Below are 12285 nucleotides of genomic sequence, written 5' to 3'. Positions count from 1 at the left end.
ACATGAGTGAGCCTAAAAGAAACTGTACACCGACTGGAATATTAAAACTTATTAAAGTCGGAACCGAAAGGAAACATCAAAGGACAATTTTATAAAGGAAAAAGAGGGTCTTGTGTAATTTAAAAAAATATGATTTTTTAAGCAAAATTCTTTCATCAAACAATCTTTTAGATATCTCCACATTTTACTTATTGCGGTTCCCATGGAAACGCAATATGCCGAATTGCCGTTAAAGAAAAAACAAAACCATTCCGTAAACTAAATGTATCAACGCCAGTGCAGCACAAATCAAAAAGTCCCCCATGTCCAAGGAGGTCAAAAAAGGTTTACATCAACACTTCTCATATCTCGTAAATGAGGTGTGAGCATTGAAAGGCCATGGAATATGAAACGTGGGTGTTCGTGTCCGGTTTAAAATAGGTAGAAACTCGCCTGATTGTTGAGGCAGAAAGAAGCAAGAGCAAGAAAAATAAGAATTTCACTAAGACTAAAGCTACTTGTACAGGTGCCCATCAGTAAAAATTATTATCACAGAATCTCTATATTGTTCATCGGTTAGGAAATAATCGTGGACAGCTACGTGGTGTCGTGTGCAAATATGTGGAAGTTTTGTTTCGCAGCTGACTTTTCTCACTTGTTTATTAATCTTTACAGAAAGTAATAATTTCGCATTCCCAACGACGATGCCCGCTTGCCCAATATATGCGTGTGTATGGGACGGAAATCCGATTTTTCATTCTGCATTTTAAATGGTCATTAGAATTAATTTGACATATGATGAAAGTATATGAAAATTTCTTTTATTTTACAGGTCGTGTGGAAATTAATATTCCTTATTTAATTTAGGAACTATTTTTCTCCGCTCTACGCACGTAATGCTACACGCATTGAACCGTGTACGCCTGCAGCGACTAGCCTGTATAGCACCCGGCCCCAATCTAGCGACCAGGCTACTTTACTAACAGATTTTTCATTTTAAATCACTTTCCCAGGCTGTGCCTCATGAACGATCATTTGAAGCATTAATTATAGTTCACTTCCACATGACGACATACACATAACAACGGAGTTTTTTTGCGATGGTCATCAGTTGTCCGATTACATAAATACCAATTCGACTTTTGCCACCTCAGACAAATGGCAGACAATGATTCATTTCTTCATAGTATCACAAGTCTCGGTTAACAATAAACGAAACTAATTCCGATGATTGTTCAGAAATGAAGGTGTGTCGGGCGCACCGACCACCCATTTACGTAAGTGATAAGGAATGAACTTTAGATGTTGCAAATTAAATTATGTGTGGTTGTTATTGTTGGGCAATACAACGTCCCGGAATTCGTGATTGAGTATTTCTACAGAACGTGGCTCCAAAAAGTAGTGCTTTTGAATATGGATAGACTTAAATTCATCAAAACAACCAGTAAGTGCTTTAAAACACGACGACGGTTTACAACAGATTATTCCGATAGATTTGAATTTTCGATGCAGGCTAGTGGACACTGAATTGTTTTCGTAAGGGATTTCGTCTTTGCCTGCCCTACGTTTTAGGTCACCCCGGAATTGAAACAAGCCCTGATTGACTTTTATTCTGCCCATCACCGTTTTGGAAAGTTTTTCCTGCTTCGTCTTTAATTTTGTTATGTGACCCTCGTGATGGGACACAAAAGGTTCCAAGGAATTCTATTTTTTGTCAGGTTTTCCTTCACACACAGTTTTTCAATGTACATTCAGTTGGTCGAATTACAGATGAACTGAGAATTGCAATTTATCCAGGCTGTATGTGGAAACACTGAGAAAATTGTTGAAACGTTCCTTCGTGCGACCCCGGCTTAGCAGCTTTAGATATATATTTTTTTGAAGTGTTAGAATCCTTGGCACACTCCAGGAGAGCTGTGCCATTCCCTACAGATCAAATCAATCAGTTTCAATAAATGAGAATTTAATTAATGTTGTACATTTCGTTCGCAAACCCTTTTCGGTGATATAAGTTATAAGGAGAGCGACGAGACCAACTCGTAAGTTGGATCACGCATTATAAACTACCCCAATCAGAAAATCTATTTAAACAGGTTTGTTTTAGGTAAACTGCTATCCGTTTTTGTTGTCAGTAATTAATGTATTGTTGGTTGAACTTAATCTGTAAATCCTCCCCCACTAATAAGATTTGGGACCGTCAGGTGTGATTTCAATTGAGACAAGGCGGTGAATATTCTCCCTTATATGTACACAGTGTTGTGTTAACCATTTAAATTTGGCAGTGTTATTTATGATTATTATTGTTATTTATTCACCGCTGACTTCTTAAAAACTTCTACATTTTCTTTCGCATTGAATCCAGTTACGGCCGCCTAGGTCACCAGATTTAAATCCGTGAGATTTTTTCCTCTGGGGGCATGTAAAGTTCTTTGTTTATAGAATTGCGGTTAACACTGAAGAAGAAATAATCCAACTGATACGAGATTCATGTGATCACGTAAAATATACGCCGGACATATTGCAACATGTTAAACAATCGATGTTAAGACGAGTTAATGCTTACGTTGAAGTTGAAGGAGGACGCTCGCAGCAACCATTGTAAGCTTCATGTTACTTATTGGTGAATGCTTTTTTATTTTAAAAAATTGCGTGCCGTTTGTTTAAGCACAGTTTTAATAAAGCATTTTTCTTGTTTAATTTTTCCTAAATTTCCGCCGTTACCTCTGTGAACGCCACTAACAAGAGGAGACAAAGCATTTCTCGCTTAAAATATTCCTTTGTACTGTATTAAAAACTGTCACTAAGCTTCTACGTCATATTAGTTTGCGTCTTTTTGTTATTTAGATTTTTTTAATAAATAACAATTAAAGGAAAAAAGTTTGACATCCCGTATTTTGAAAACATTACCGGACCTATTTTGTATAACTGTTCGTTTCCGAATCACGCAAAGAATCACCCCTTGAAGTGTGGCTACGCACTTAAACAGCACCTTGTATATTTGTTCACAAACCTAGGAAATTACCCCGTCAGAAATTTTTATTCTACAATGCGGCTCTCTTGACTATTATCAGTGTAATACGACATATTAGATTTATTCCCTCCCAACAATTACAGCTACAAGAAAAGTTTGGTCTCAGGGGGCGAGGGCCGAAAGCATTTACCCCACATGAATAGTGCTTCACTGAGTCACACTGCAGTAGGTAATGTCACCATAGAAACCGCAGGGATATACGTTTCCCGACCAAATAACTTTTATTTCACTGGAATATTCTTTCGTTTCAATTTATAATAACTGAGATTGGAAAGAAATGCGGGACCCTTTTTAGAGGGTGGACTAAACAAAAGTCTCGCCCTATTGTTCAACAAATTACATTGCTAAATTGCACCGGAAAAAGGTACGTTTTGCTGCCAAAATTGCCATCAAAAGCTAAACACCTTCCGACTAAAGCTTAAAATCTTATTAACTGCACCTGGGATACATAAAGGGCGGTCGAGAACGGGAGCTGTTTAGGGGTTGAAAACTATATATTTTTTTGCGTTCGGATGCGCTAAACGAAAACAAGACAGATACCGTTAATAACAACGAATATCAAAATAAAATTAACTGCTTAATTAATTATTTAAGAATTGGAGCCTCAGTAGGTAGCAGTCGATACGAAACAGATTTGGGCAGGTAAGTGATGACGTGATCAAAGGCATGGAGGCATCGCACGTAAGTTCTCTCTCCCGTTTAACGACCTTCGCGACCCAACGCTTACACTGAATAAAAAAAATGTTTATTTATTGAAGTTTAGTTAAGACGGAAGATGAAGAAAGAGTTAGAAAATATCTGAATGAGTAATCTGGTTGGCAGCGTGGTATGCAGTTCCGTCCAGATTACTTTCGTTTTAGAGATTTTTGGAACTTTGTGTGTGACGTAAAATCGTATGATACGAACTAGGATTTCACGCTTCGGTAGCGCCTCCCAGTACCACTGAATTTGGAATACTGTCTAATAAGACACGGTTCGACTTAGAGTACAAACTAGAGAGATTTGAAAAAAGTTTGGATCGGTTAGTTTAGAGGTGAACCAGATAATTAAGGATTAGAAAATTTTAACATAAATAAAGAAAAAGGAGAAGAAGGTGCGAACCCCGGAAGATCCAAACACTAATGCTCGAGTGAGCAATCTCTCTACCTAAAATATTTCCCGAGATCTTTGAATGATTAAATACCTACATCTGGAGATATTACTTCAGGTATTGTAGTGACAGTTCCCGTGCATTTCACAAATATCTCTTGTTCCGGGATTCATTGAATTGCAGAGAAATATGCTAAATAAAAGATAAATAATCACAAGGAAGACGAAAGCAATAACCAACACAAAGTTACAAGTTCAATTAGTCCTCATCAGTCTTAACGTCGGCATCGTTTGTGTTAACTGTTAAAGTTTCAATGCCACTTTGCTGTTGCTGTGCCATTATATTAAATTTTCAGTTTTAATTGGAACCCACCATTAATCATCATGATTTGGTATGAACAGAAATTCTAAACTTCGAAAAATGTCTTTAATTGATACTTAACAATTAAAAAAACTTGTAATTACTATATTGACGATTTTGTACAATTGCAGGCAATTCCCCGAACAAAAATAAAACAAGTCTGATGACGTGTGAAACCACATGTATGTCGAGCCCCCAACGATGTTGACGAACGTAACCGAAAATAACTGTACGTTTATCGCGAATTACAGTGAATTGTGCAACAAGCATTCAAATTAATCCCAGTAGATTTAGATAACATGGGATAACATCATACCATCATCGGACTTTCCTCATCCGCACCTATAAGTAATGACCAAGATGCTAAAGGTAGGAGGCGATAATGATCTTTTATAAGCTTTCCTTCCATTGATTGATTAGGTTTTGTGGAAGTTTCACACTCATTTGGGATCTTTATTTTCTCTTATGATGAATCATTATTTGCTTATTTTATCACACCTCAACTCTAATACTCCATTAAAACTTAATTTAAAAAATTTGAACTTCCTTGCCTCGATTTGCATTTACCGGCTATTTAACACGTAACAGTGGGATATATGTTGCAATATTCTTACTAAAACCCATCATAAGCTTTACATTTTTTGAAGGCAAAACACGAGTTGCCCAGAAATACGCCAAAGCAACGTTTTATTGCTAAAGTGATTAACACATAAAGTAAACATGAAACAATAAGCAATGGAAAATTGCCGTGTATTCTGATTCATGTTATCAGCGATGAAATGGTAAATGTTTAAATTGGTTTCATGGGAATAACCATGGAAGAAGAGAATAAAAGAACAAACCAAGAATTTTTCTAATGAGGTTAAAGATATAGAGGGAAATTGCCTTAGTATCAATATTATTTAACGTTTTGCAGCACTATGGTCCTCTGATCTATTCCTTGCAAGCGTAGCAATCGTGAGTCGATCCAATCGCCATACAATAATGACAGTAATAACGTCATCAACTTCAAGAATAATTTTGATAAAAATTCGAACGATGCTAGATCCGGCGGTCGTGGAGGCCACTTAATCCGCTAGAAATCTGTCACGCACATTTTCGGTGAAAAAAATTTCTGTCGAAGGTGTTACTACATATCTTTAAAAAATATTGGGGAATTAAAAAAAAACTTTATCTCACCGTACTACGAAAGGGCTAAAGGAGAATTAGCAGCAATTAAACTACTAAATAGCTATAGGGAACAAGGAGAAAACCTAATGTTGGTCTTCTGGCAACCGATAGATTTAAAGGGAGAGTGATATGATCCCCCGTCACTAATGCAAAACGTGAACTTTGGGCATGCACATTTATTACCGTAATGTAACTTGTAAACGGTTCTGTAGAAGGGCAAATTGGTCATTTATTTCCCTTCCAAATTTGTTCCTTAAAATGTCCTTCGTGCTAATTTTATAAATATATCAGGATTTAGTGGTAGGGTTCAAATGGATGACACTGGACGCTTTTCAAAACGCCATTTCAGTGACGCTCCTCTATTATCGACCAGGGAGTAGATAGTGCATGTATGGTTTACAGTAACATTATTTTTAATTGTAAATGAAAGTCATAATGTAAGTTCGTATATGTTGCATAAATTAAATGCGACTAGACTTTAATTAATGCTATGCAGCTGAGTGCTGAATGTCATGATTAAATTGGTAAAATATGCTTTGAGTTATTGGAAACGTTCATTTTGCCATCACTGATTCAGACAGATTCGGGATGATGAGTCGAGAAACTAAACATTATACACTATTGATCCGATAGATTTATTTTTTATATTAATAATTTGCGGTGTTTCAGATGTGGCCAAAATTGTATTTACAAATTTTATTCAGATTTAAGCTGAAATCGTAGAAAAGACCGCATCAACAAGATGGGTTCATTAAGAGCATCCTGAGAAAAGCCAGAAACGAAGCTTTGTCCTCAACTAAGAATTCTAAGCTTCGCGCGCTGTGATTGCGCTAACTTGTGCTGAGGCTCCGAGTTGGGATGTGCGTTTCTCGTCTCGAGAGAGCCTCACCATTAGAGCGGGAAGAGTCCGGGACTTTGGGTATACCCAGACGGGGGATAAAATCGAGGTTCTATTTTGATGCAGCAGAACAATTTGGTAGCACGAGTGCTAATAGTTGTTGCAACTTACAATACAAATTATTGCAAATCATCATGATTTAGAACTTTTCGATAAATGTACAAGTTTCGTCTTTGAACCAAATTAAAATGTGTTTTAACACGTCTTCAAAAGGAAAAATTAAATAGGTTTCTCCTAAGCTTTATGTTTTTTTTTTATGACGGGTAAAAAACAGCTACAAAAGTTATCCCACACGTAAGGTTTTTTTGTTCTTATATAGTTAGTTTACCACTATATAACACTAGTTGTTTGGTGAGACTCGCGTTTAATTATTAGTAGATCGGTGAATAGTAATTCCCAAAGGTGATTTTCCGAATCATCACAAGTGGATTTGGATATCTCTACAGTGAATCAATCAATAGTTGGTGGATGGGTATGGCGTTGCAATTTCGTTATTAAGGTAAACAACATCTCAAGAGCACGTCGTTATTACCCGTAGGCATGACCAGGTAAAAAATAAAACTGCACTTAAAGCAAAATTCTCTTGAAAGGTGTGTCGGCCGTTGACCAATAGCATTGCGACGATGAGGGGCTTGTCTCAACGTCACAAGGTAGTCTACGTCAGCGCTTGCACAACCACACTATATCACCTGCTTTAGTTGAGTTATTCAGTCGCGAGTTTGCTATAGTCAGTCAACCAGTCGAATCGTACTGAGCCAGTCGTACCACTATTTTCGCGCGATAATTTGAACTGCCTTACACTTGGCACTGATTACTAGTGCGATTTCTGTATTTTAACTTCGAAGGCATTGTGGATTAATGTGCTGTTTCTTTGCAGGAATGATTACCTGGATGGGTTCTTCTGTCACGTAAATTATTACAAAAAAAAAAAAAACACAAAATTGTAAATCCAGTCAAACGACTTTCACTGCATTTTCAAAATTTGCCAGTGTTTTCCCCCTAGTTTACTTAAAAGACTGCAAACCATGGTTCAGAGATATTGTTGCGTAACAAGTGTCACTTTGTGTGCGATGATCCTAGTCAACTTTAGTCAAATCGTCAGATGCGGTGGTGATCACGAAAACCTCCCTCCCCCCTGCTTCAGGTAAGAACTGGACATCCTTTCTAATTCAAAGCTAGAATGTTTCATTGGGAAAAATGTCGTGCCACCTATCAGACGCCGCATGACATAAAACTGAAAATTTCATCACGCTTTTTCCTTGAAAAATTCTCTGTGGCCATTTTCTCTTGACCGACAAGAAGGCATTTTTCTATAAATACAAAAAACAGGATTAATGTCACAAAAATAAGTTCCCTGCCTGTAGGCTCGGGCAGCGACCGTTATGCTTGCTTCCACACAGCAGACTGAGTGTTCTCAAGTTAGATGTAAATGACCCCCTTTCAAAAAATTACCAATGCTTTCTTACTTCGTTTTCGTGTAACATTTTTTACCTAAGCTGACGCCCATTCTACTTGGCCAAAAGCCAATTTAATTGAAGCTGGTTAATTATTTCAGTGACATTTATTGTCATGGCCGGTTACTCGACACCATTCAAATGGCAAAAATTTATGAGGATTCAAAGACTTTTGTGGATATGAAAATGAAGTATTCACCCAACGAGACGATGGCGAAATTCGATTTGTTCATGCTAGACTATAAGGAAAAAAAACCTACGAGGGAGGAAGTGAAGAAGTTTGTGGAGGTAACTTTCGAGCCTGTAGGACAAGAGTTCGAAGATTGGGACCCGGAAGATTGGAAAGCCCATCCGGCCTTTTTGAACAAAATCGGGGATGAAGAGTTTCGGAGCTGGGCCAAGAAACTGAACGACATATGGAAAATTTTGGGCCGAAAAATGAAGGATGAAGTGAAAGTCCACAAAGACCGCTACAGTATTATTTGGGTTCCTAATCCCGTCATTGTCCCGGGGGGGAGGTTTCGGGAGTTTTACTATTGGGATACGTATTGGATTGTGCAAGGGCTTCTACTCTCCGAGATGCACAACACTGTGAGAGGAATTTTAGAAAATTTTTTGTACATAGTAGATCATTACGGACATATTCCCAACGGTGGCAGAGTGTACTATCTAGCCCGCTCTCATCCACCACTCATGGTTCCTATGATAAAGTCGTATTACGAATACAGCGGCGACAAAGATTTCATCAAAAAACACTTGCCAATTATGGAAAAAGAGTTCGACTTCTGGATGACTTACCATACGAAAGTGGTGAACATGGACGGGAAAAACTACACCCTGGCGTATTACGGGGACAGATCTCAGGGGCCTAGGCCGGAATCTTACTCTGAAGATGTGGAGAGCGCCACAATTTTCAAGGAGCAGAGCAAGAAGGAAAGTTTCTACTCCGAACTCAAAGCAGCTGCAGAGTCTGGATGGGACTTCTCCAGTAGGTGGTTCGTTACTAACTCAACGAATAAAGGTAAGATCGTGCCTGACCGCAAACATCCCTCTAAGGGGATTTTCTTATTGTTGCAGGAAACTTGACAAACATCAAAGCAAGATCGATAGTTCCCGTGGATTTAAACGCCATGATCTACTGGAACGCAGTTCTCTTGGCCGAATTCAACGCCATATCCGGCTATGACGATAAGATGAGGTATTACAGCCAGATTGCCCAAGACTGGATAGTGGCCACCACTGCGGTGCTGTGGCACGAGGAAATTGGAACGTGGTTAGATTACGACATTCAAAACCAAGTTAAAAGGGACTACTTCTACCCCACGAACATTGCTCCTCTTTGGACCGGCTGCTACAACAAGACGGAGAAAGAGAAAATAGTGCGGAGTGTGCTCAAGTACCTGCAGAACAAAAATATAAAGTACCCTGGAGGTGTGCCTAGTTCGGTAGAGCATACCGGTGAGCAGTGGGACTACCCCAACGCATGGCCTCCGCTTCAGCACATTATGATAGTTGGACTCAACAACACAGGTGATGAGTCCGCTGTTAGATTGGCCTTTGAATTAGCGGAGTCATGGGTACGATCTAATTACAAGGCTTTTAAGGAGACAGACGCTATGTATGAAAAGGTAAGAAAATTCTTGTTATTAAAGTTCGTGTTGGATCACTTTGTAATTGTTTCCTAGGAAGTGTCTTTATCCTCCACACGGAAATGATAAAGGTGCTCAAATCAAATCTATAGTTTTATCAATATTCGCTTTGGATTTCCTTATTTAGGTTTGCAATACTTCATGCTGCCGAACGCATATATGATTTGTTTTAATAACACACTGTAGAGGAAAAAACGCGTATCGTTATGTGGGTTTATTCGGGTAAAAAATTTGAATTTTTGCCGAACCTCCATTTGTAAAATGAACCTTTCGGTGTGACGAATTTCAGGTTATTACTATTTGACCAACTTTACCGTTCCGATTTCCCTGCAGGAAGGTTTTAGAGTATTCCACCACTTGGTAAAATAATTATCGTGCACGCGATAATGGCCCCTGGGTTGAAGTATTGCGACCTTGGCAGTAAAAGTTTGCTGGTCTCAATCTAAATTTATTATCGACAATACATAACGCAGCAACAGCGATTTCATCGCAAATATGTAGATGTAGTGTTAGGACATGCAGCTGCTGTAGTCGTTACATGAAATGACTGAAAGTTTTTCATGGTGAAGTCCAATACTGATAAACACACGGTAGCTTCCCGTCCTTGCCGTAATCAGTGCGACGTAAAGGATAAGGTTCAAATCCAGCATAGAAAAATATGTTGATATATACCTGTGTAAGTGGTTATCATAAGTGGTCTTCGGGGTTTAATCAGAAGCATTAAGAGTGACTTATTCACATTTTTAGTTCAGTTTTTGGAGCATTCATGGTCGGTATGCGATTAAGGCCGCAATGGAAAATGTTCATGGCGAGAGGTCGGACATTGCTTTCTGCCACGAACAACATGGGCCTCGAACAAAACAGTTTACGAGACAATTGCTATGCTTAAATCGAGCGAAAACCTTAGTGCTATAATGCTATGCTAAATTTTCCACCACGTCTGGCGTATCATCAGCAGATATTCCTGGGGAACTATTCTCCTCACCAACTGACCCACAATCTCGTCTCCTCGATCCGCTTGTCCCGTCCTGGTTTTTCACATTCCGAAATTTGTATTTCTCGTCCGAGTTCGAAGCTTTTTTCTCAGTTTCCTCGTGTTCCTTGGGAGTGCGAGGGGATTTCAGCTATACGTTCCGAAAACTACTTACCTCACTTAAATCCGCCGACTTACCCGTGCAAAAATCAGCACTTTCGCCTTCTTGAATATCATTGCTAAAACTTGTGACAAAAACTGTTAATTTTCATTTAAATTGGCTTTGCAGAATGTGTGTCACACAACGTTAGTTGTATTAAGCGATTTTTTCTCCATTGTCCGTAATGTTGTTTGGAAAGATCTCATTAATATTGCTGCAGCCTAATACACATAAATAGGTTCTGCTACTTTATCACTCTATTAACTCTATTAAATGCACTTTAAATCTAACGATTTTCCATTCATGGCAGGTGACTTCTTTTCCTAATTATCATCATGTGACCGATTTTTTCCATCGGCTTTGTATAGTAAGTATTTCGTCGCGCTTCCTCTTCATTATTTTGACTATCACGCTCGGACTCCTCATATGGACATCCTTTACAATCCTCCAAACATCTAATTTAAATCATAAGATTTCTTTCCTGTTTCAGTATGACTCGACCGTGTTCGGTGGAGGTGGAGGCGGGGGTGAGTACGAAGTGCAACTTGGGTTTGGCTGGAGTAATGGTGTCATCATGGACCTTCTCTACCGGTACTCGGACGTACTAACCGTGGACGACCCTCCTTTGCCCGACGCAAGTTCGAGCATTCAAGAAGCCAGAGGTTCCAGTTCTGGCATTAGTTCCATTACCACAGCTCTGATAGCCTTGTTGGTGTCTTTATCGGCGGGATTTATAGGGTGAGGTATGTACCGCCAATTCGTTTTCTGCTTATTTATGAGGAAAGCTTCGGGAATTAGCCGATATGTTACATATAAATTAAAAAAAAAAACTTATTATCTTTATGGTGTGTTAGTGAATTATCCGTGTTATTTATTCGCCTAATCGCCTTACGATTGTAATATTCTCCCAAACTGATAATTAAAACCGCAAATGAAATTAATTTATTATTAATATTGGCTTCTTCAATGGTAAAGCGTTACTTACGTTTGTATTGTTTACTGACCTCCACTTTCAATTTCAATGATCTTGCAGACTTCTAGAGAATTAAATGAGAATTGCGGCTAAGGTATTTAATTGACTTTATAATGATTTATTCAGACTATGTTTAGTAAAATACTGTATGTGCCAACTTTTATTTAAGTTGCAATTGAGTATATTTCAGTATAATTCAGTAAGTAGTGAATACTATTTCATGCTTATGTAAGAATTTGCAGTTCGCTGAGAGCGTTCTAAAACGACTTAATTTCAACAATTAAATGCAAGTTTTCATTGATATGTGAGGTAGATAGATAAGCTTACCTAGAAGTATCTTTTATGGGAAATATTGATTTTTCACTAGCGTGACCGTTTGTTCGGATACGGGGTGCGGCAAAAAAGTATTCGGAATTTTTTATTTATCTCTGAATAATTTCAGATTAAAATTTCAGTGTCAACTTTCCAATTTAATTTCGTTCATTAAAGAAACGTTTTACGTACCTGCCTATTATTATTATCATTTTTGCATATTTTTAATTAAACAT

At 38.2% G+C, this 12285-nt stretch overlaps 1 protein-coding gene across 4 annotated transcripts in view; it reads left to right on the top strand.

Moving 5' to 3' along the window:
- LOC136350545 (trehalase-like) overlaps positions 1-12285 on the top strand; it is a 28029-nt gene that overhangs the window by 6158 nt on the left and 9586 nt on the right. Inside the window, exons 1-5 of one of the 4 annotated variants that reach the window (XM_066302378.1) lie at positions 6888-7027; positions 7406-7672; positions 8084-9003; positions 9060-9610; positions 11255-11502. In XM_066302378.1, the coding sequence (XP_066158475.1) occupies positions 7554-7672; positions 8084-9003; positions 9060-9610; positions 11255-11502 (1838 nt within the window). In that variant the 5' untranslated portion in view covers positions 6888-7027; positions 7406-7553. Of the gene's footprint in view, positions 1-6887; positions 7028-7227; positions 7673-8083; positions 9004-9059; positions 9611-11254; positions 11508-12285 lie in introns of those variants that run through there. The other 3 variants (XM_066302377.1, XM_066302376.1, XM_066302379.1) reach the window with 3 other exon arrangements.

The sequence above is a fragment of the Euwallacea fornicatus genome, chromosome 3 (assembly GCF_040115645.1).
Source record: "Euwallacea fornicatus isolate EFF26 chromosome 3, ASM4011564v1, whole genome shotgun sequence".
Lineage (NCBI taxonomy): Eukaryota > Metazoa > Arthropoda > Insecta > Coleoptera > Curculionidae > Euwallacea > Euwallacea fornicatus.
Note: the sequence above shows the minus strand (reverse complement) of the source record. Positions and strands in the feature narration are given on the sequence as shown.